Raw genomic sequence first — 24,316 nt, 5'->3', positions numbered from 1 at the left:
TTACTTTAAATCATATTTTTTTATTTTTGGTGTAATGATATTTCTCAAATAGTAATAATTTCTATATGTTATAGGTTATTTATAAAAAAATATTTGTAAAATCATTGAAAAGTTTATAGTAACAATTTCTATAGGTTATTTATAAAAAAAAATTTGTAAAATCATTGAAAAGTTTACTTTTACTTATTTTATTAGTCATAAAACTATAAAATTAAATATAGATGAGATTACGTCCGATAGATACATGAGGCTTATGCACCGATCCACCTTTTAAAACACTGGTAATAGTAATAGTAATTGTTAAGACAAGAAAAGAAAAAGAATCTTTGATTGGAACTCAACGAATCATTCTCTCCAAACTCAACAATGGAGCAAAGAACAAAATCCAAATGAGTAGTTCGTTTCCCACGACAAAATCAACTGAGTTTCATGTTCCAAAAGCTAACAATTTTACAGAGTAGAGGGAAAATCAGTATACAAAAACAGAGCATCTACGCATGGACGAAAGACATACAAATACATATGAAACATTTTATCCATCAAACGGCTTCTTCCTCTACTTCTTCTTCTTCTTCCTCTCAACCTAACAAATCAATGGCTGCTTCACTATCTTCCCTTTTCCTCTCAAACCCTCGTCCTTTTCGCCCTCCTATAAACCCTAAATCTAATCCCCATCTCGTTTTTCCACTTCGTACCCTCACTTTCTCCGCTAAATCTAACCCACCCCCTCCGAACTCCAATGCAAAACAACCACCCACCATCAGAGAACCGCCGTTGCCTACTCCGCCTGTGGGGGATGAGAAGAAGTCGTTTGCGGTGGCGACCGGCGAGCTTTTCCTTGGGATTGCTTCACGAGTGTTGAGGCGTGGAAATAGTTTAGTTAATGGGTGGAATGAGGAGCCGGCGGGTGTGACTATGTTCAAGGATGATGAAGTGAGTGAGTCTTACTTTCTGAAAAGGAGGAAGGAAGGGATAGCGTCGGTGGTTGAGGACCCTGTTCAGCCGGAGGTTGTGTGGGAACAGACGGAGAAGGATGTGGAAGCTGAGAAGAGCCTGAAAACGGTGACTAGCCCTGGGTTTAGCTTCTCTGCTGCTGGGCTTTTGTTTCCCTATCATCTTGGGGTTGCTAAGCTTCTCATTGAGAAGGGATATATCAAGGTTTGACATACTCTTCATTTACTTTGAGACTACTATGCTCTTTATTTTAACTTGGTTCATCTACTTCTTTGAGAATTTAAGGTTGCTATGGACCGACCTTCTGTAGTTTTATTGAGCTTTTCCCCTGATTATTCAAGCATCTTGATTTGCTAATAAGCTTATCGTGTGAGAGGATTACAACTAGTTTGGGTGGTTATTACCTATTGTATTGTGTTGTTAGTTTAAATATAATCTGTTAAATCCATCGTTACGTAACGATGAAAAGTCCCATTTTGTGTAACCATCAATTTGTTGTGATCGAGTCTGTTACCTTATTCTTTTTCCTCACTTAATCTTTACTTATTATCTTATAATTCTACTTTATCCTTTACCCTACCTTACCTTTTTATATAGTAGCTCCGTTTTGTACCATACTTTTCTTGTAAGTTTATCTTCAAATTGCTGATGTGTGAGATTATGTAACGATTGAAAATTGTCTGATCTATTCAAACGTTGTATTCATCTAAACAATACAATACAATACGATACATACAACATACTAATAATGTGTAATACGATACATTATGAAACAATATGTAACAACACTCCAACCAGAGTGTAAGGTCAACAAGTTAACAAAAATGTAATACTGTACATTAAACCACTTACCTACTGGTCGGAGGGTCTTGGTTGAATGTTCTTTTTTTTTGGTTACAAAAGGATTACAAAGATGTCTTTTCACAGTCCGACATATTTCTTCTTTCCCAGGAGACAACACCACTAGCTGGTTCTTCTGCTGGTGCAATTGTCTGTGCAGTGGTTGCTTCTGGTGCCAGTATGCAAGAGGCTCTAGATGCTACTAAAATATTAGCTCAAGATTGTCGGCTCAAAGGGACAGCATTTCGCCTTGGGGTAAGTGTCATAACAGAATTTCTTAATTGTGCAAGCTATAAAAATCATACCCATTCATAATTATGTTTACAATTGATAGGATTGCTCTCAGTCAAATTCTATGAAACAGATTTAAGCTATAAATCATAGTACAACAACAACAACAACATACCTAGTGTATTCCCACAAGCAGGGCAGCTATAAATCAGTCTTTTGTAAAAATAGAATAGATCAATTGAAACTTTATAATGTGTTTGGCTCAATCAAAGTGTATGAATTGGGTATATAAGAGTAAAAAACTTAAAAGTAACAAGTGTGTAGCAATTTTAATCATGACTTGATTTGTCCACTTAAAATTGCAATCTCTTATTTGGAGACAGATTGCAGATTTTCTATCTCACTGGAAAATACCTTATGTGGTTAAATGCTTTATTTGTGTCATTGAGATTTTCTAGAGTATTGTTCTTGAAGACTTGTATTTAGCATTTTTGGTATTTAAATGTTAAAGCATCTAAAAATGTCATTGTGTACCAGGCTGTTCTTAGAGAAGTTCTTGAGAGATTTCTTCCAGATGATGCTCATATTAGATGCAATGGAAGAGTTCGTGGTAAGTGTAGATAAACTTTGTTCATCCTAGCTGATATTTGAAGCTGTTCCGAAATATAATATGGTTTCTCTGAGTTGAGAATAATGTAGTCATTTCATCCCAGTTGCTGTAACACAGATACTTTGGAGGCCCAGAGGCTTATTGGTTGATCAGTTTGATTCAAAGGAAGATCTTATCAACGCTGTCTTTACTTCTTCGTTTATCCCAGGGTACACATTCTTTCTGGCTTTATTAGCTTCTCTTTTAGCTCAAGCTTTAATCTAAACCTTCAAAGTATCATGAATCACAGATATCTTGCTCCAAGACCAGCCACGTTTTTCAGGAATAGACTGTGTATTGATGGGGGGCTGACACTGTTTATGCCGCCGACATCTGCTGCTCAGACGGTAACTTGTTAAGAAATTAGTCAAATAGTCCGCTGTCATTTGTGGATGCTAGTTGTAGGTTGATTTTGCTGTTGTATGTCCTGTGCATTGAAATAATTTGAAGAGGAAAAGCATTTCATAGTCACTGATTTGCAATTCTAAGAAAAATGCTGCCTCCTGACTTTGACGAGAAGCTCTTAAAAAGAAAAAAAGGAGGGGGGGGGGGGGGTCTCTGAAAACCTCGTCTGTTCACCTGACTTCACTCTATATTGTAGAGAGTGACGCTTACTCAATCCAACCCATTTAGAGATACTTATATGACCCATACATTTATGTAATTGACTCAACCCAACCCATCAAGTCATCTGATAACTAGCTGTCAACTGAAGCCTTGTGTGCAGCTCTGGAATTAGTTGGGAGTTGCTAATATACACATTTATGATCTACTGCAAATTAGTAGTCTTTCCTGTTTAATAAGTTACCTGAAATCAGAATGCATTTTCCCTGTCCTCATCTCTTCTAATGTAGCCTAAAACTATTAGCAGCAAATTTGCAAATCTCCCTTGGTTGCTGATTACCTTTAATTCTTAAGATTTTATCTGGCATGTTTGATATGTAACCTACTTGTCTTTAGTCTTCTGCACGAACTTCATTTCCTTCTTGTTTTTTTCCTTTCGCTGTCTGTGCCGATACTGTATTTTCCCAGTTTCATCTTGTTGCTTTTCCTCCACTGCTACATTTACCAGTATTTATTTGCAACTGTTCATGATTTCTTTTTGTAATGGTGGTATTCGGGACAATTTTTGTGCACCTCAACTATTCCACTGGTACTTGCTACCTCATACGGGCACATGTACCAAGTAATTATACCTCCAAGGTTTAGGCATGGGAAGTAATCACCTTGTGTGTTTTTTTTGTTTCCACTGCAACATGAACCCTGGTCTCCAAGGTTAACACCCATTTCAATCACCAGGGTACAACAACCTTGGGTGCTAACAATTTAAGTTTTTTACTTGCTAGTTCTACAATAGAAACATCGGTGACTTGTCAGGATATTGATTTCTGTTCATATGATTCCTGGGGTAGTTGATAACTGATTGGTTGTATCCAGGTGCGCATTTGTGCATTTCCAGCCGGTCGTTTGGGATTGCAAGGAATTGGGATAAGTCCTGACTGCAACCCTGAAAATAGGGCCACTCCTCGCCAGGTACTTGAACATCCTCCAGTAAATTGCCAGATTTTTCTAATGATAGACCAATAACAAGTTCTATCTCCTCTTTTTTCGGCCACAATTTGCAGCTTCTCAACTGGGCACTTGAGCCTGCAGAAGATGATATTCTTGATAAGCTCTTTGAACAAGGTTATGCGGATGCAGCTGTGTGGGCCCAGGAGAACCCAGTTGAGGACTTAATTCGAGATGATGACAGTTCTTCCATAGGCAGCAGTCTTGTACAATAGGTTTATCATAAGGACTGATTTAGTTTAAGAGTGTATGAGATCAAGATGATACACGGACGCTGCAATGATCAGCTCTAGGTATACTTCAACAATGATGGAGCTGTTGCCTTAACAAGGAGCTGATACTGAGGAAGAATGAAGAGGGTCCGAAACTTGTGGTAGGTTAGCAGCAAGATTTTGTATATAACATTGCAAAGATGTAAATTGTAAAGGATTCACAGAAAAACAAAAAAGAGCACAGGATTTTGAATATGGAGTATTATTGGGGTTCTACTTCTACACTTCCTATACCAGTTACTGATGGAAAAAAGTAGGAGCAGCCCACTATTTTAGAGACTCTAGTCATAGCAGACCTTTTCAGTTGAAGTGAATGTTGTTGTAAAATACTACTTACTACATATTTGTGATAATAATTCTGTAATATCAGCAAGATTTATATCATAAGCTCATTGTTTAAAGATGCTATTCTGTCTCTATTTTCTGCATTAAAAACAAAAAAAATGTGACCAGTTGGAGATGCGGGGTATCGATCCCCGTACCTCTCGCATGCTAAGCGAGCGCTCTACCATCTGAGCTACATCCCCATATATCACTTTAAGTTCCAAATAACTTATATGTATTATATTAATTACTCAAAAAGAATAACTCCTTTATATATTTAATACTAACAGTGTAATTTAAAATTGTTCATTTTTATCCTTAATTAAGTGATTTATAATCATACAAATATTTATGATTTATTTGAAATTACAAATTTTAAAAATCTTTTTCTTTCTTCTTAAATTTCATGTCGAATAAAATAAACTTCATATAAATCGATATGAAGGAAATGTATAACAATGAACTTAATAATCTTTTTAGCAAACAATGAATGGAAGTAGGGGTGTGCAAAAATCGATTTAACCAATAAATCAATATTGGTTTATTGATATTGGGTTATTGGGCTAATGGTTTTAAAACGGTTTTGCAAATTTTTTTATTGGGTTATTGGTTCGGTTTCCGGTTTTATAATTTTTGTTAATGGTTAAACCGATAACCCAATAAGACTATACTAAATTTACTAGTCTTATTGTTAATGGTTAAACGATTGTTACTTTCACACTTTTTGTTAATGGTTAAACAATTGTTACTTTCACATTTTTTCCTTTGAATGTGTCTAGTATCTAAACTTGCAAGAAAATGATTGTTACTTTTATGATTATTACTTTCATGCCAAATGCTAGAAAAATCATATGGTTTATTTGAATTTTTTTTTATCGTGTATATAATATATATGAGTATTTTCTTATTGGTTAAATCGAAAACCGAACCGTTAAGTACCATAAATCGATTAACCAAAAACCGATAAGAAATATGTTATTGGTTTGGTTATCGGTTTGAAGTATTTATAAATCGAAAACCGATAAACCGAATCAATAACACCTAAAACCGAACCGAACCGACCGATGCGCACCCCTAAATGGAAGTGCTTTACGTCTAAAATTCTAATTCTATTTTCTAATAAAAGTTAATACTCAATCAATGATGTGTGCTAAAGATAGACTCAAAGTGCACTTGCGACCAAAAGATTCAAAATGGTAGAAAATGAAAGTACACCAAATGAGAACAAAGAAAATTTGATTAAATAACATATCACATGTGAATCATATGGAGCTGTATTTTTAAGTTCATATTCAACCACATAATTTCTTTACACTTTATACCAACATCAAACTTGGTATTGAAATAGCTACAATCTATCCGTCACCAACAAAGGTTATAAATAGCTAAGAGAAATATCTTTACCTAAATTATACTATTATTTACTGAAAAAATCGTCATTTTGATTAACAATAAAATTTGTATAAAGAAATTAAACATAAGTTTGTTAAGGTCAATTAACTTTATTTTTCTTTTGACTATAATATCATGTGCCAATATAGGAATACAATCTACTAGAAAGGAAAGAAAGAAATAAGGGAGGAGAAGCCCAAAAGTCTTCTTCCGTGGAAATTAAGAGAAGAAGATAAAAAAAACTAATGTGTTCTTTATTGGGATTTTCTAATGCATTATATACTCCTACAAGCCTTCTTTTATAGGTTACAAAAGTTAAATCGTCACCTCAATATAAAATAATTGTACATTTAAGATTGAAAAACTATCTTGTGCTTATTCTCTAATGTTTCACCTGAAATTTATTGGAGCAAGTAGGCTTGTAAGACGACTTTCTTTGGACTCTGGGTGAAGCTCCTATGAGATATGTCTGGTCGAGTAAATTTTGCACAAGCGAGTCCTGAGGCACATTACTACATACCTAGAGCAACTCCTCCCCATTTTTTTCTTCAGATTGTGGCAAACACTCCTTCGATTATGATTTTGGACAAATTACATAACTACACTCTTTTACTTACCTTAATATCTATTTATCCCTACTTATTTCAAAATTTTCAAAAATCCCTTATTTTACCTATGTATCCCGTGCACAACGCTATGTATCCCGTGCACAATGCTATGTATCCCGTGCATAACGCTATGTATCCCGCTATGTGGAATGTTTCAAACCTAATGTATCCCGTGCACAACGCTATGTATCCCGCTATGTGGAATGTATCAAACCTAATGTATCCAGTGCACAACGCTATGTATCCCGCAAACATCATTTTTAAGAGATTTTTGGTAAATAGAAAACTAGAAGGGATAGGATGTTATTTAGTACTTATAATATGTGGTTCCTATAATTTATACTATGATTTTACTCTGTATCACGGCCCAATACATTCTTTTTACTAAAGCCCATTTTTCCCCTAATACACATATTTACTCTTAATTTTTTTTAAAATTTAGATATATACTATAATGTTACATACTCCGATTTGCAATTAAAATCTTTTTAAAGTTTCGTTCATATAATTATTGTCCATGTAGGGAAAGCTTTATAATGACTTTTATTTTTTATTTTTTATTGAGAAACAGAAATATTTATGAGATTATAGGCAAGATTGGAAGTTGAGGGACCAAATTTGAGTTTTCCGAAACTTGAAGTGTTGAAAGAAGTTATAAATAAGTGTAACTATCTGTAAAATGCATTATTAATTATTTCGACTTCAGATCCTCCTAAAATTAAAATAGACAGAAAAACAACCTAACATTACCGTCTTCTCCAAAAAAAAAGAGAAAAAATAAATCAAATTTATCGGAGAATGGTGAGAATTGTTGTTGAAAGTTGAAAAAGATGCACAGCAAAGTTGTTGTTGGAGTAGAATTAGTAAGTTCTTCATCAGGTTTTTGTGGACTCAATCACCGTCTTCATCATCCATTCTTGTTCAAGACTCTTTGCTGCACCAACAATTCCTCTTCTTCATCATCTTCTTCGTCGGACCATAAGTTCAGGTTTAATCTTGGGGGTGATAGGAAGTGGAAGTTCAAAGATATTGATGCCAGTAAGTTCATTACCCTTTTCTTGAATTTCTTTAGTCTTGCTCTTTTCTTGAATTTCTTTAAGTAAAAAAAAATTACAAGATTTCAAGATTTGTTTAGTTAGGTCCAACTTCTTGAGTTTAGTTTTGGTTTGGGACTTTCTATGTTTACTTAAGAGTAAGTGGGAGATTCCGAAAACCTATAAAACAGAGCTTTAATTTACCCTTTCTTTCAATTTCTTTATTATTGCTCGTTCCATGTATTATAGGGTTTAAGTAAAAAAAAATTACTATGTATGATTCAAGATTTCAAGATTCGTTTAGTTAGGTCCAACTTCTTTTGTTTAGTTTGGTTTGGGACTTTCTATATTACTTAAGAGTGAGTGGGAAATTCGGAAATCCTATAAAACAGAGCTTTAATTTGCCATATGATATATAATAAACCAACGATTCAATTTATCCATAATAGGCTTCAAGAATCAAGATTCAAGATTCAGGATTCAGGATTCATTTCATTGAATCGCCGAGGTGGTGTAGAATGAATTGTACTGTGCTTGGTAGTGATGGCCTATCCAGTATATGAAATAAATATATATATTTAGAATTTGCACCCTAGTCTTCCTCTTACACAGTTGTCGAATTAGTTAAACCATCCAGGAAATCGCTAAGACTTCTTTCAAGAGTTTGAAATTGAAAAAGGAGATGAAGGAATGAGCTTCTGTATGCAATATAATAGTGCTAGAACTACTAGTGCAATGCACGATGAAGAAAGGAACGGGAGGATGAAGAGGTATAGTTAGATTTTCAAGGATAAGGATATTGGAGCATATTGTTCTCACGAAGGTTGTGCCCCCAATTTTTTTCAAGGAAGTAGGAGCTTACCGGTGGGATTGGTGGTAACAAAGTCTCCCAATCCCACTTCTTCAAGGGAGCAAAGTGAGAGCTTCTTACTTAAATCATAGTATCAATTAGATAATGGATGATGAATATTCTCCAGAACATTTGCAAAGCTGAAGTCAATTACACTTTCAAGCCCTGGTCCCACTTGCCTGAGAATACTCTAAAGTATATTGTGGTTCCTTACAGGTACAGTACAAGAATCAGTAAATCACTGGCTGTCAAAGACACAGAACTTTTGGAATGAAGTCACTTCACCACTGGTAAAAACTGTAAATGATAAAAGAACCAGTTTTCATGATGATACGCAAGATATGGAGGAAGTATTCATGGCTGAACAGACTGTTGATAGCCAAACACCGAATGGTGATCTTTCTGTAGCTGCCATTCTTTCAATTGAGCAATTTAGCAGGTAAGTACATTTTATGGTCTCATATAATTGGAACCACTTATTTCTGAATCAAACTGCTTAATTTTATGTGTCTATCTTGGAAGTGCCTGCTGTAAATATTTTTTGGGTCCTTGTGTGCTGTGATGAATATCCTGCCAAAAAGGCAGCTCCCCAGTAGATTTAAGGTAATTTAGGATATCTTCTCATATCAAGAAGTCTGCCTCTTTATGTCTGCTGAGCATGTGCTCGAAAGGTTGGGAAAGTTGGGTGTGTAAAGAGTTTTCTGTGTTGGAAAGGTGTGTCACAGGGATTTGGCCTCAAGGTCAGGGGCAAATTATGTATTCGGACTAATTTTCTTAGATTAGTCAGATTCATGATAATTCTCCCGCATTTCAGTTTAGGTGAACCATTGATTGGACATGAAATTCAAAATGTTCATTTGACTAGTAAATAATAAAATTGGTAGTTGCTATTAAGGCGACACATGCAATGTTTTTTTAACGGAGAAAACATCATATTAAAGTACTGAACAAAAAGTACTTACAGTTTTTAAATTTGTGAAAGTTTCTAAAAGAGTTGCACATTTATTTCTACATTGTACTGTAGCAGCTGAAATGTGGAGTATGTTCTTCCCTGTTTTTGGAAGCCTGGGTCTTGCCTAATTGTATCTTTGAAGCATATGAAATCTGGTATTCATGGAGAGTTGGAAAATCCATCCAAAAAAACTTGGTTAATGGTGTGCCTGCTTCCATTTTTGTGGTGCACATGGAATGAAAAAAATTGTAGATGTTTGGATGGGATCTGAACTCCTACTTCCGTACTTAAAGTTAAGTGCTTATTGAACTTATTTTGTTGGCTCAATTAGGCCCGTGTATCTAGCTGTGATCATTTTTTGGATTGTGTTTGCTCCGTAGTATAGACTAGCTTTTGCATAGAAGCAGACACTATCTCTTTTTCATGTAATATTTTGTTTGCATCTTCTTGATGCTATTTAATGAAATCATCCCTACTTTATTAAAAAAAAATGCGATGGAGGGGGTAAAAAAATGTTAACCTCTCATCATGTGGCACATTTAAGCACATCCCAAACTTGGGCGTCTTATGGAAATACTAGTTAGGAGTGCAAAACTTCTTGATGAGGGAATTTTCGAAGTCTATCCTAATCACAATTTTTGGTTTGGTCATTGTCCTAAGTAGACATCCAAATACCCCACTCTATATATACAAAACTAGGATGATAAAACTATAAGGGAATAAGGGAGACACAAAATCATGGAGTGTGGAGGGTGTCTGTCTCAAAATACCTATATTCTCTTGAAATCCATACATAGTTAACTAATAAGAGAACAAAAAAGAAGTAGAGGATTCACATTGGCAATACCGACTAGTTAAGATAAAGATTTGTTCAGTGTTGGTACATTATAATTGGTTTGGTGCCGTTCAGGAGTTTGTTTAGTTTGGCCAGAGATTAATGTCTTTTTAGGGATGAGTGATGTTTTGAGAACTTTAAGTTTTAGAAACCCTTTTTTCTTTTATGACAGAAATCTGCACAACCTTCAGAACTCGGGGATGATGGGCTCACCGGTCTCTAATTTTACAAGACCCTTAATTGTCCTAAAAGAAACTTAGTGGTATTAGAATGAAATGTGCCTAAAATGGAACACCGGTGGATAAGAGGATTCATGTAGATGACTACCTAGGTTGGATTGAGAGTAGTTGTTATTGCTATTGTAGAGAGGGTGGAAATGGAGCGGGGAGAGTTTAATTGGTTTAAGGAAGAAATGTAATAAACTTAAAAAGTTGATCATGATATGGTGAAACATGTGTTTTAATACTCTTGGAGTTAGGTTCAAAAATCTTTTGACACTTTTGCACATCCTTGTCTTTGCAGCCTCTGCTCCTTTTAGGTAGTTATTCTTGCAATTGAGTGTTAAAATTGTGGACGTGAGCTTACCAATGTTTCCCTCTGTGGTTAGCTTCAATGCCCAACAAACCAATGATGAGTAAATATATGTTTTTAAATTAAAATGTGGACCTGTATATGACTTATGACAGATGTGCAGGATGAACGGATTGACTGGGCAGAAAATGCAGAAGATATTCAAAGCACTTGTTCCTGAATCTGTTCATAGTGATGCTCGCAGCTTGGTTGAATACTGCTGCTTTAGGTTTCTGTCAAAGGATACTTCTATCCTTCATCCTTCCCTGAAGGTTTGTTGCCTTAACTACGTGTTTCCTTTCTAGTCTTTCATCAGTTGTTTTCTTATGAGCATAACATGTATTCTTTTCCTTTATGAAACTGAAGTTCTTTTCAGAGAGTCTTATGCTCAGCTTACTCCTCTATCCCACATCCTCCAATCCTACTAAGGAGATCCCAATTTTCCATTTATTAGCTTTAGAGTATCATGAAAAGTTTCTTGTATGGTTTTGAACCCTATTCCTCGAGTGGTCTCTGCTGTGGGTGATCTACAGAAGACAAATCCAAAATGAAGAATAGAACATGTAACTCTTGGATGAAGTGAAGTACCTTGTGATCCTGTTAGTCTTCATCTCTTTTGATGTGGATGTTAAACTGTTTTAATTCTACTTTTGGTTTTGGTTTTATAAAAACAAAATCAATATCTTTTTGACAGTTTTTTTTTCCAATATCTTGCGTGATACTGTGTCTTTTATGATGAAGAAAAATTTTTGCTATTCCGTCGATTCAGCACAATCTGAAAGTTGCAGTCGGATCAGTAAATATTGGTTTGAACTTTTCAGATTATGGAAGAGGAGAAGTAAAACAATGATAGCATCCATGAAATCTCTCCTAGGTCCTCTAGGAATAGGAATGCTTCCAGTTAGTTTTTCTTTCCATGCTTAAAGTCTCTCTACAATTTTGCATAAAAGAAATATTAACTCAATATTTTCAGATAGGGATGAGTTGTAAAAGTTAAGATTTATCTCTTACTCATTCATTAATATGTTCATATGTGATTGCAGGAACCTGCATTCCAGAGACTGATTTTCGTAACTATGTTGGCGTGGGAGCAACCATATAGGAGTAGAGGAGATTCCCGAGTTAAATTTGCAGAGAAGCATTCTCTCCAGGTTCTTTCTCCGCTCTTTAGATCTTGTAGATGATAGGTTGTATGTGACATGGGCCACTTTAAGGGTAGGTTGTTGGCTTTAGGCTGTTAGTGTTAAGCTGTTAGTCTAACTGTAGATGCATTTTCAAAGACAGCTGATGGGTAAATAAGATATCATCACTCACAATTTTATGGCATCTTATATCACTCTTCTGATGATCTGTCAAAGAAGATAGATTTCTGGTGATTTTATGCGCTAGGACTAATATGGTCAGTTGATATCATCTTCGACCTCTAATCATCGTGCTTCTGCCAAGAATCGGCATATATTCTGTCTTTTCTTTCTGTTTTTTGCCTTCTTTTTTCTTTTTTCAGTTTGTTCTTGTGGTGTGGAAAGAGGGTAGGTTATTCTTTATATGCCAACCTTCTCTATTCTTTCAATGGTTTGTTTATTTCAGTAAAGATGCCTATTAAACTTAATCAATTAAGCTGAGGTTTTCTGGTGGTGCTCCCTGGATTTCTAACTTGGATTTGATAGATTGGGACATTGTCAACAATATGTTCTTTTGAACAGGAAAGATAGGAAAAAAGTCTTTTTTCCCTTTGTGCAGTCAGATCAAACTCGATTATTGAAGTTTTAACAAACTTCCCACTAAACAGAGTACAATTTTTGGAGGATGCTTGCTGTTTTCCAAGAACAATCTCAAACATTTAAACCTACGACTGAAACAGTGAATAGTTTATGGGTAAATGTGCTGTAAAACGGTGGATGATAAAATCCCTTTGCTGTGATAAGAATGCATTTTAGGGTGAATAAACTGGAAATGCTTGACATAGTCTTAAATATGAAAGTGAAGATGTAGTTGCTATATTCACTTCTATCTCTGGGTCAATTTTCAGGCTGGTGTAAGGACATTGCATTGTGTAGTGGCTAGTTCATTTTCTTTTTTCTAAACCATTTTGTATCTTTGAAGGATATATAGGGTGGACACTCCTTGGTGGCAATATCAATGACAATTATATTTATCTAACTATTAAAATTTACAAAAGAAATTGCTGAGAATTAAGAAGATGGAAAGGAGAGGCTGGAGGTGGATGCTGTGAGGAGCAAAATACTTTTGTTCTCAGTTATATGTAGTGCAGACCTCACTTTTGCTTTCCATGTATACTAATTTGCTTCCATGACGATCAAAATAAAAAGCTCTCCCGGATCTGCTAGGATATTAATAGTTTCAAGCTTGGAAAAGTGGCTTCTCCATTATTCATATGTTATATTTGTTCTAAACTAAGTGTTTCATGATTGTGCTTCACTGAGAAGTTCTTACTATGAACACAAATATATGAGTCAAACCTAAATGTATCTGTTTCTGCTGAAGCTAAAGAGGAGACTAGTTGGAGAAGAAGCTTTTGTTCGTATTGCTCCTGCTGTTGCTGGTATAGCTGATTGGACAACAGCACACAACCTTTTCAAAGCTCTTGCTGGTAATGATCGGGGCATCTCATTTACCTCATGGTCCACCTACATCTGTGAACTTCTCAAGTAAGCATCCTCTCTTTTGAGTACAAAAGTTTCTTCTAGTATGTTATGTGCATATCGTTGCGCAATTCAAATTTATGGTCGATTAGCAGCTCACATACACAAAACATCATAATTCATATCATAATTCATAAGAATATACAGGTTACTAATTTGACAAATCCAATGCTGTATTAGGATTTCTTGACAATGCATACTCTTATTCACTTTTGTTTCCTGAAATTTAAATTAATACAATCCCATAAGAGATTGTCATACTACTGAGTAACTATTTCTTCTTTTTTTAATAAAATATTAAATCCATGTAAAATTTATTCCACTTGACTATGAGAAGTAAGTGGTGTTTTTGCTTTCTTTGAGCCAAGGGTCTTTCGGAAATAGCCTCTCTACCTGACAGTTAAGAGACTAAGAGTAAGGTCTGTGTATATTCTATCCTCCCCAAACCCCAGTTGTGGGACTATATTGGGTATGTTGTTGTTGACTATGAGAAGTGAACTTATCACATAAAACTGAATAGGGAGAGTATTTAGCATTCATATGAATACATAGCCTCTGAATATTTCTTTCCTTTTCTTAACACTCAAGTTTTTTTTTGTATGATGATGACATGAGTTAAACTTAAATGGAGATACATGGTCAGTGAGGATTCAAATAGCCGACCCAACTTGTTTGGGACTGAGGAGTAGTAGTTGTTGTTGTCTTAACATTCTAGTTGTTTGAGTTCATTAGTATTTGTAGTAGTTCTATCCTTTTCAGTAATGGGGAAAATTTTGTTATTAAGGTTGATTTCTATTTATGATGAGAACTCTTAACTAAGCTTGTAATCTTGAAGTTACTAATATAATTCTTCTGATATTTCTTCTTAGAGTGCATGAAGGACGGAAGTCATACCAGTTTCAAGATCTCTCCCAGCTCCATAACGAGAGAATCTTGTGCATTGCTTCTGGCGGAAAACACCCTGTTCTTAAATGGGAGAATAATATGGCATGGCCTGGAAAACTAATTTTGACTGATAGGGCCCTCTACTTTGAGGTACTCATTAATAACTATATACTTCCAATTTCCAAAGAACTGTGTAAAGGTCTCATGAGATGTTCTTAACCCATCACTGTTGATGGAAATATCTTTCTTGTAATGCAATTTCTTCATTCTCGAGTGTAAACTTTAGTTGGTAGTTCCTTTCAAGTTGTGAAAATTGAGGCAATTGGATAATGATATTCATTGGGTTTGGCTAGCTGAACATTTTGTACATTACTTACTGTATAATAGACTCTTCTGTCTTGCAGGCAGTTGGTTTGACAGGAAAAAGAAATACATCAAGATTGGATCTTACAGGAGAAGGTTCAAGCATAAAGAGAACAAGAGTTGGGCCTCTGGGCTTTGACTTTCTAGATTCTGCTGTATCTGTCACTTCAGGTCCTCAGTGAGTAAGCTTCTCCAACCAATTCCATGTGGACTATATTATTTCCTTTCTGTTTTACTTTGGATAGAACTTTTGTTGGCATCTCCCAAGCCTTAAGTAGAGCCTCAAATTAGACCCACAACTGCATGACAGTACATACATTTAATGGCCACCTGTCAATTGTTTCAGGTTCTTAAAGATCACAGATAAACAAAGTTCCATCCTTAGAACAAATAGCTTTCTAAAAGTTAGTGCTCACTTTTACACTTCTTCCTGTTTTATCACATCTAGGATAGACCATTTTCATTATCTGATAGAGACAAGAAGAGATTGCCTGTGTCAACCATCTTTTTTTTTTTTTGATGAAGTAAATTTTTTTATATTATAGGCATCAAGAAGGTGCAATAAGTACAAAGGGGGAAGGAGAAATCCAAAATCCAACAAGTTAATTGGGCAATCTATAGGGGCTAAATTCTGCCAACTGAATAACCATAAAAAGACATCTAGCTTTAAGAGTGTGGTGAGGAGTCGATAACCCGTCAAAGCATCTGTCTGTTTTTTCTTTTGATATGTTATATATAGCCATAATAAACAAAAATGTCTTATTAAGTAATTAAACAAATTATAAGAAAACAAAAAAGTTAAAATTCAGTAAGAGTTGGGTGGGTTGGACTATATGAACCATTGTTCAGCCCATTTTGCCCATTTCAGCCAAAGTAACATTTGTAGGGGTTAATGACCTGCCCATTTGATACACCTAATCCTAACTTCAAGTTTCACATATGCATGCCAATCTTAAAAGGAAGTACGGTAACTAATCACCAAAATATCATATGACTAACTAGTAAATTGTATCTGATCTGAATCGTTATATCTCTCGATTTATCTTATTAGGTACTTTGTCAAATTCATTTCGCCCTTGTGGATAGAAATCTTCCCAAGTTTCTTCTTTATCCCAATTAATGCAGGCAAATTTCATACTTTGATTGGAGTCTAGATTTGCATGTTAGACTTGTTGATCCTAAAATTATTTGTCCTGTCCCGTGTTTATAGTTGACTATGCAGGTCCTCTGACTGGAAGTAAAGTTTCATAAGATTTCTGTTCTATTCGTTTATTTTCCTTCTGTAGCTTGTTTGGATGTCAAGTTCTCCCTGCAACATCTTTCTGGAGAGCAAGTTATCATTTAATTTATGTGCTTTTATTTTGAATTTCTTGTGTTTCATGTTTTGATTAAGAATGGGATGTTGCTATATGAAATATCCAGCTTTTTTATTTTAGCTGATAAAAATTGCTTGTTGATATATTATGTTCTAATTTATGGTACTCATATCAGGTCAGATACATGGATATTAGAATTTGTCGACTTTGGAGGAGAAATGAGACGGGATGTGTGGTATGCATGCATCAATGAAGTAATTGCTTTATACGAGTTCATACGAGAATTTGGTCCGGAGGAAGGTGATCAATCAGTATACAATGTCTATGGTTCCCAGAAAGGGAAGGCAAGAGCAATTTCGTATGCTACCAATGCTGTTAAGAGACTTCAGGCTCTTCAATATGCTCGAAAGCTCTTGGAGGATCCAACTAAATTGGTTCAGTTCTCATATTTGCAAGATGCACCTTATGGTGACATCGTTTTACAAACTCTAGCAGTTAATTGTTGGGGTGGACCATTGATTGCAAAACTTACTGATCAGGATTATCAATCAGGGGGATCACCTGGATCCACGAATGATGCAACAGAAAGTAGTAGTTATGTGTTTGACATAGATGGAAGTGTGTACCTACAGAAGTGGATGAAGTCTCCATCATGGGCTTCTAGTGCTTCACTTGCTTTTTGGAAGAACCCCCGATCGAAACGGGGAATAGTTTTCAGTAAAAATCTTGTTGTTGCTGATATGAATTTGATGGAAAAAGCAGCATTGATATGTAGAGATAAATATCAAGTAGTAGAGAAAACGCAAGCCACAATTGAAGCGGCAATGATTGAAGGGATACCTAGTAACATCGACCTTTTCAAGGTTATCTTGTCCCTTTCCTTTTCTGCTGTTTCTGTCTGCAATTTTTTCTGATTTTTGGATTAATTAGTCTGCATTTATACATCTCGTAACTCCAGAATAATTAATCATTTTTTTGGTAATTCGTTTAAACATTTAAATTCTCTGATATAGTTAGGGCAAAATAAGCATGTTATATTCTGTAAGATTGCTATACTGATAGGACTTGCACTAAAATTAGAAATTAGAAATGCTGAAGAATACAACTTTACCTTTATAATTTTTTTTTAGTTATTTTTGAAAAAATAGAAATACAAAGAAATTTAACTAATATCTGAAGGGAACTTTTTATATTCTTCAAATGTAAGCTCAGACTTGATTTAGAATTTGCTACTTTGTTGCCCGGAGTTTAGTGTTAAGAGGTATTTCATTGTTTGTGATCCATCTAAGTCCTTATTTTGCTTATTGTCCTATATAGGAGACAAACTGGGTACCTGCCATAAGCATCGAGAATCGTTAAGTAGAAAAATGCCCTGCAGCACTTGTTGTTTCTGTATAAAATCATCACTTATAGTTGCTTAGGATTACTTGAAACTTCTGCTATTTTGTTTTGCCCAAGATAGGCAGAAATGTTGATACTATCTTGTGCTCGGCAAAATTATAGAAGCCTCACTTGTACCCAAAGGCGTGACTTAGCAGTCGATGGAGTTAGAACAAAGACCGACGGAGGTCAGGGTTTCCATTGCTAAAGTCTTGTGGACAGAGTTACCCAATACCTGTATTATGGGAAGATACAGTTAGCCAGTGAAATAATGAAGGTGCACACGAACTGGTCAAGTCACAACCTTTATAAAGTTTTAAAAAATAATTATAGAAGTCTCACTAGTTATAGCTATTGTTACTGTTTCATGGACGATGTGCTTGTGGTTATGGCTTAAAATCAGGCAGCTTTTCTTCTTTCTTTTCTTTAGAACTGAAATTTCAAGGACTTTACTTCACTTGGTGGGGGGTTAGACCATGGCGACACAACATCTAACCAGGGTTTACTTTTCCCTTCAAGAAGAAAAAAGGGTAAAAGTTCAACCATGATTTGGAAAAGGAAAAAGACCAACCATGATTTGCTAAAAGAAAAGAAAACAACCTCAAAAGCTCGTACTAAGATTTGAAAGGTAAGTATAAATCGATGGTCTTAAGTTGTGGATATTTTGAGCCTCAACCAACCTTGATGAATTGGCATATGGCCTGGGAGGAGGTACTGTTTGGAACCACTTGACTATAAGACTTCCATTGACACATTTTCCTTGTAAAATAGGAATAATTGTGATTATGACAGTCATCTGACATTCTACATAGTGACTATGTGGAAGAAGACTGGACTCGGAGCTTGATGTGAAAGGGATGTGCCGCTGTACGCTTTATCTATTGAGAATATTGAAACTACTAATGATATTGTTTTTTCATTTTTTCTTGAAAGAAATTTGCTAAAACATCTTGTTATGTTCTTGGGTTTACAACTTCAGCCTTGTTGTATGTTCTCTGTGTTTTTCTAATTCTACAAGTTCATTCTTTTATTATTAATATTGATTATTAATTTTCTTCCCCTTTCTTGGCAGGAACTTGTGTTTCCTTTAACAGTTATGGTAAAAAACTTTGAGAAACTTAGGCATTGGGAGGATCCCCTATTAACTGCCTCTTCTCTTGCACTCGCATATACGATTATATTCAGGTAAAGTGCATTGTGGTATGTTGTGAAATTTACTTGCATCGACCATCAGTATCTGGTTTGCCTGTACACGTTAATGTTTACTGATATATGTGGAAGCATTTTATAGCATACATATATGACCTCTAAGTCCAAATGAATATTTACTTGTCTCTGGAGAAAATTTCACCACTGTTCTTCATGATTTTTATCTTTTCTGGAACCATATGAACTTGCAATCTCCTGGGCTTGTTGCTATCTTGCAGGCAACTTTTTGTTAGATTTATGCTAATTAAAGAGACTGTTTAAGTTACCATTCTAAACACATCCCAAATGATTTTCACAGTTTTGTCATCTAAAATTAACCAGCTTCTGAAAATCATATTCATATACAATACTGAAGAGTGAAGAGTTCCATTTGCAGGAAGGTTCATGTGAAATGCTACATTGTGTTGTACTCTTAAATGTTTGCGTATTCGAAAAAATATAACATTGTATAAGTTTCAAATACTGTGTTGTTTTAGAGGATTATGTACAGTGTTCAAGAACCTAACTAAACTGTATATATTTATACTATCTTCACTTACCATGTAAAATAAAGAAGGATAATGTACAATGTGAAGTGAGTATGACACATGAATATCTATACATAATAAGGGTGAATCGTGGTAATTTATTGCTGACTGTTAAATTAGTTACTTTTGTTTTTGAGCATGCTCCTGAAGTTATTCTTTGTGTGGTTAATTATCTTTCTTAATTACATTGAGTTTTTTGACACTCAGTTTTCTGGGATCAGGAATATGCTATCTTATATTTTACCAGCAATGTTGATGGGCTTGGCTGCTGGCATGTTATTACTCAAGGGGCTCAAGGAACAAGGACGGCTTGGGAGATATTTTGGAAAAGTAACCATACGTGATCAACCACCATCAAACACACTACAGAAAATTATTGCAGTTAAAGAGGCCTTGCGTGAAGTTGAAAAGTATCTGCAGAGCTTGAATGTGTCGCTGCTCAAAATTCGAGCAATTATTCTTGCTGGCCAACCTCAGGTACTTCCAATCTAACCCAGGTTGCACCATAAACTGGTCTCTTATCACTTTCAGTGGCCAAAGGATGAATTGAAAAATATTGCCACTGATAGGCTTAAGATGTGTGCTACTGACATGCATGCTAAGAACTGCTAAGAATAGCTTAGGAGTGTGATACTTCTTAATAGCCCCATCAAGAGTATATGCCTTCAATTATTTGATTCATGATAGCTACTTAGAAAAGATATTAGAACAAGTAAAGGAGATAGATTATGTGAACCCTCTCAATTCCCTCCTTAATAGCAGAGACATCAATCAATTGTTTCCCTCAAAAAATTTGGTGGACAGTTGGAACTACTTCTAGTATATTATCATGTCCTAGAGTGTGGTTGCTCAGGTGATATATCTTTTCATTCTGAACAAAAATGCAATTTGCTCTTAATGTTCTCACTCCATTTCTGTAATGAAGTAAATATTGTCCTATTCAATTGATCTATTTAAATTGGTTCAAACCCAATAGGTAAAACTGTATGTGAATTTTTCCCTAAGCCGGTAGGCAGATTTATCTACGGTGAGAGGTAGCAAAGACCAGTTGAGTTGTTGAGGTGCGCACACGCTAACCTGCACACAACCGTTACCAAACAAAACAAAAGAAAAAATCTGTTTGCTAATCTTTAACCCTTCTCTGTGGTTTTAGCATACTAATTAGTGAATACTCGAACTCTTAAGGTTCTTTTTTCTTTAAGATCATTTCATTCTTGATGGGCATCAGTGAAAATACAGCTAGTCCCCTTGTCCAGATCCACTCATCATCTCAAGAACCTTCCTCATCCCTCCAACCACTTGCTGCTCTATCCCTAGTGCTGACTACTCACAACTCCCATTGCCTAATTTAAAGCCAATAACCCTCTCGTCATATCCCCCTCCTTACCCTCATTCTGACAATATCTATTTGAATATTGGAGGACAATTCCAGCATGCATCTGGTGGACCATTTGGAGAGAAAGGAATGCTAGAAACTTTGAGGATAGAAGCAGATCCCTACAAATGATCAAAACAGATTGTATTCTGTTATTATGTTTTTGGTGTACAAAGAGTTCCCCTGTAGATTGAGAAGCAATCCTAGAAGTATTAGAATCATGCTAGGCTTGTTTGTTTTTGTTCCTAGATTTTCGTACGTTTTTGTAAAGGGGCTTTCAGTACTACATAAGTACTGGTTTATAATACAAATCGTTACCTTCTCAAAAAATAATAATATCTATTTGAATATTTCCTCTTCCATCTTCTATTTTTGGAGGGACAACTAGAAAGACTAAGAGAAAGCTGTTAAGTTATAAACCCAAAATAAAAACTTTTTTCTTAAAAAGAAAAAGAAAGTAGGATCTATCGATCATTAGACATTTGTATTTATCTTAAGTATTTGACTAGATATGCAAGAAAGAAAAAATGGATGTTTAAACTTGATAAATGAGTTGTTTGGGTCAATTCCTGCTCCCCCGCCCTCGTTTGAAACTTCATCACATTCGAGATCATGAACACTCAAAAAAGTTCACGAGCCCCTAACTTGCACCACACCTAACAATCAGTTCTTTTGAAAATAAAAAAATAAAAAAAATTAGTTCTTTTGAAAATGTTCGATTATGTTGGATCTCTTTTAATTGTTTTAGGGGCTCAGTTGTGCATGTTCTGAGTTTGATGAGATTATGTCCAAACCGTTTCTCTGTGTATGGTCTACTTTGGGTAATTAATTTAGGGGCTCAATTAATTCTTAATGCTGACTCTGCTAGGTATGATTGCACCTCTGGATTGTAGTGTTAATTTTTTTCTAATACTCTATATTTTTTTTTACTTAATTGAGTTAATTTTCATAACCTTTGTCAGATTACGATGGAAGTTGCTCTGGTTCTACTATTTGGTGCAACCATTCTCTTAATTGTTCCATTCAAGTATATAGCTGCTTTCCTGATTTCTGATGCATTCACCCGAGAACTCGCGTTCCGAAGGCAAATGGTTTTGAGATTCATGAGCTTTCTGAAGGAGCGGTGGGAAACAGTGCCAGCCACCCCAGTTGTTGTACTACCATTCGAGGGTGATGAGTCCAATGCACCAAACCAAAGAAAGGAGTCCATCAATGACGGAGTAAAATCAGAGAAACAGTTAAAGCAGTAGGTTATAGTAAATCTTCTTTTAGGTAACTATCTTTTCTCTTTTTCCTTTTTTCTTTATAGTAGGTGGTTACAGCAGGTGTGACGGATCGAAGATTGAAGCAGAAACAGTTTTTTGCCCTTAAAAACAGTATCATTTGGGTGGGATTTCGTAGTTTTGTTTCTTGGAACATAATGTGATTGATTTTATATGATAAATAATATATATATCCGTCTAATAATTTCTCTTGGGGGTTTTTAATCCATGCATCATATCAAGAAAAATAGATAAAAATCCTGACTGCTATTTAGTATTGGCAATAGGTATCGTCTGCTAAGGAGGAAGAGCATAAGAATGTCTTGTTTTCGTCAATGGCCTTTTTAAGATTCGTTGGCTGAAGATGGCCTTTTTAGAAGTTGTTACCATAGAAGCCACTTCTTTCCTGTGATCTCATTACACTCTTTTCTTCTTCCTTTTTCTTTGTGGTGGTGGTGGTGGTGGTGTGGGGGGTTGCTGGAATTTTATCACTTTCAAAGCATAAAAGAACAGTATCCCAGACATACAGTTTTGCTGAGAATTAGAAGCTTATGCACTTTGGGTCAATGGCCAAATTTTGATGTTTTCACACTAGTGATTAAAATTTCAAAAGACAAGGAAATGCAATCAAAATCCTATATGAATGAGAAAAGTAAATGTAGTTGCGAAGGTGCTCAAAAAGATAAGAATCTGTACTATTTCTGTCAAAACATCAATCCTCCAAGACTTATCACTGTTGTCAATCCAACCATCAGTAAATGTCTTGTTTTAAAGAGTGACTTCAATCCATATGCTCCATTACAAGTCACATTCTTGCCATGATTTGTGCACTGTGTCTGGTTCTGGTTCCTGTTATCCAACACAGAGAATCTTAAATCAGCAAAAGAGCATCCAAGTGTGTAGTCTAAAACCAAACAAGGGAAAAAAATGCTCGGTGATTTCTTCGATTTGTTCAAGTCTTGATGGACAGAGTTATCCTATACTTGTGCTGGTGGAATAGTCAGAGTGCGTGCAAAATTGTGCAATTGAGAAGGATTAGAATTGTTTACCTTGAAGAACAAAATGACACAACATAGTCCGTAGAAGAGCAAGTGATGATACTAGTTGGGTCATCAAAGGCAAAGCTATAAGCCACAGGGCATGCTGTCTTGAAAATCCTTGAATAGTTTGTAGGCAAACATGAAACTGGACTACTAAATGTACCTCTGCAGCAATATTCATCGGTGTCAAAGACGTTACATGCACTCCGGCAGGCGATTGTCTTGCCGTCCGACTTGAGAGCTAGCTCAGAAGGGCAATTTGGTCTGAGATCACTGTCACATCCAACAGAACTGCAGTTTCCTTTGCCATTTACAGGTTTCACAACTATAGGCAAGTTGAACCCATCCACAAGGCTAACATCGTAGAAATCAGTATCTCCAAGGGTAAATTCGGCAATTGAAGCTGGAGGCTGACCCGGTTCACGACATTTTAAGCCGGTCCCACACCTACCGGTCTGGCACGTGCCATTGTCATTCTTGTCAAAGTCACACCCGGTTCGACCCCATATACGGCCGCTCCACCCGGCCGGGGCGGTAAAGACGGCAGACTGGCCTTGTTTCAGCTCATAACCATCTCCACTGAAATTGTTCTTGGGTGTAATTCCAGGCCATACTGTCTCTACGCAGTAGTTTATAATGGTAATATTTGTACACTCGGACAATTTTACCCCTGTCACACTAAATTGTGTCAATATCCGAAAAATAAAAAAAGATTCTAAAAAAATTACAATATCAAATATACATAATTCAGGAGAGAAAATAAATACGATATTGAATCCTTCTATCTATGTGGTGAAGGGTTGAGGAGCTCACTTGGTGAGCTACCTCGCTAACTTCTTTCTATCTTATTATAAAGCGAGTGAAAGAAGGAGAGAGAGAGTATATTGTGTTATACCTAAGGCAATAGCAAACAAGAGAAACCAAACATTGAAAGATGAAGTGAAGTGAGAAGCCATGAATATGCAACACTACTAAGTAGTAGTAATTGTGAGTTAAAAAGAAGTGAAAGACAAGTGAGTATTTATATATACATATATGTATTTCAAGTTAGAGAAGAATACGTGCAGAAGAGAGTGAACATTAGAGGAATAAGGCTTCCTTTCTTCTTCCTTAAATCAGACGATTCCTTACCTCCGACCATTTTTTCCCACTTATGTGTTCCTTACAATTGTCTCTTGTACTATTTATATGCTTTTATATCCAAGATTATTAATTT

The 24,316-nt window shown here is 35.6% G+C and overlaps 3 protein-coding genes and 1 non-coding gene across 4 annotated transcripts; 2 read left to right on the top strand and 2 right to left on the bottom strand.

The window, feature by feature from the left end:
• Positions 1-429: 429 nt before the first annotated feature.
• Positions 430-4,734, top strand: LOC125815958 (uncharacterized). The gene is made up of 7 exons (XM_049495536.1): positions 430-1,158; positions 1,906-2,049; positions 2,563-2,635; positions 2,739-2,844; positions 2,925-3,021; positions 4,112-4,207; positions 4,300-4,734. Exons 1-7 carry the CDS (start codon positions 430-432, stop codon positions 4,456-4,458), a joined length of 1,404 nt encoding a protein of 467 aa, XP_049351493.1. The 3' UTR covers positions 4,459-4,734.
• A 235-nt stretch (positions 4,735-4,969) lies between these two features.
• On the bottom strand, positions 4,970-5,042 carry TRNAA-AGC (transfer RNA alanine (anticodon AGC)). The gene has a single exon. It is a non-coding gene; the product is annotated as a tRNA-Ala (tRNA).
• Positions 5,043-7,616: 2,574 nt separating this feature from the next.
• Positions 7,617-22,196, top strand: LOC125815727 (uncharacterized). Its single transcript, XM_049495273.1, has 11 exons — positions 7,617-7,877; positions 8,940-9,162; positions 11,205-11,352; positions 12,124-12,231; positions 13,586-13,749; positions 14,613-14,778; positions 15,033-15,169; positions 16,483-17,170; positions 18,760-18,872; positions 19,645-19,900; positions 21,761-22,196. The coding sequence occupies exons 1-11, from the start codon at positions 7,670-7,672 to the stop codon at positions 22,046-22,048; spliced, it is 2,499 nt and encodes an 832-aa protein (XP_049351230.1). The 5' UTR covers positions 7,617-7,669; the 3' UTR covers positions 22,049-22,196.
• A 439-nt stretch (positions 22,197-22,635) lies between these two features.
• On the bottom strand, positions 22,636-24,061 carry LOC125815674 (pathogenesis-related thaumatin-like protein 3.5). The gene is made up of 3 exons (XM_049495203.1): positions 23,996-24,061; positions 23,110-23,770; positions 22,636-22,909 (listed from the first exon to the last, which is right to left on the bottom strand). The coding sequence occupies exons 1-3, from the start codon at positions 24,054-24,056 to the stop codon at positions 22,765-22,767; spliced, it is 867 nt and encodes a 288-aa protein (XP_049351160.1). The 5' UTR covers positions 24,057-24,061; the 3' UTR covers positions 22,636-22,764.
• Between the last annotated feature and the right edge of the window lie 255 nt (positions 24,062-24,316).

Source organism: Solanum verrucosum, unplaced genomic scaffold, assembly GCF_900185275.1.
Source record: "Solanum verrucosum unplaced genomic scaffold, falcon-dt-bn FXZP01000261.1, whole genome shotgun sequence".
NCBI lineage: Eukaryota > Viridiplantae > Streptophyta > Magnoliopsida > Solanales > Solanaceae > Solanum > Solanum verrucosum.
Note: the sequence above shows the minus strand (reverse complement) of the source record. Positions and strands in the feature narration are given on the sequence as shown.

What these genes read in the sequence shown, in the direction of transcription:
- LOC125815674 (XM_049495203.1), bottom strand. Translation starts at nt 24,056, where the DNA reads ATGGCTTCTCACTTCACTTCATCTTTCAATGTTTGGTTTCTCTTGTTT. An exon ending in CTTGTTTGCTATTGCCTTAG is followed by an intron (nt 23,771 to 23,995) that starts GTATAACACAAT and finishes TTAGTGTGACAG; the next exon opens with GGGTAAAATTGTCCGAGTGT. An exon ending in GTGTCATTTTGTTCTTCAAG is followed by an intron (nt 22,910 to 23,109) that starts GTAAACAATTCT and finishes GTTGGATAACAG; the next exon opens with GAACCAGAACCAGACACAGT.
- LOC125815727 (XM_049495273.1), top strand. Translation starts at nt 7,670, where the DNA reads ATGCACAGCAAAGTTGTTGTTGGAGTAGAATTAGTAAGTTCTTCATCA. An exon ending in ATAGGGCCCTCTACTTTGAG is followed by an intron (nt 14,779 to 15,032) that starts GTACTCATTAAT and finishes TCTGTCTTGCAG; the next exon opens with GCAGTTGGTTTGACAGGAAA. An exon ending in TCTGTCACTTCAGGTCCTCA is followed by an intron (nt 15,170 to 16,482) that starts GTGAGTAAGCTT and finishes TACTCATATCAG; the next exon opens with GTCAGATACATGGATATTAG.
- LOC125815958 (XM_049495536.1), top strand. Translation starts at nt 430, where the DNA reads ATGTTCCAAAAGCTAACAATTTTACAGAGTAGAGGGAAAATCAGTATA. An exon ending in ACTTCTTCGTTTATCCCAGG is followed by an intron (nt 2,845 to 2,924) that starts GTACACATTCTT and finishes CATGAATCACAG; the next exon opens with ATATCTTGCTCCAAGACCAG. An exon ending in ATAGGGCCACTCCTCGCCAG is followed by an intron (nt 4,208 to 4,299) that starts GTACTTGAACAT and finishes CACAATTTGCAG; the next exon opens with CTTCTCAACTGGGCACTTGA.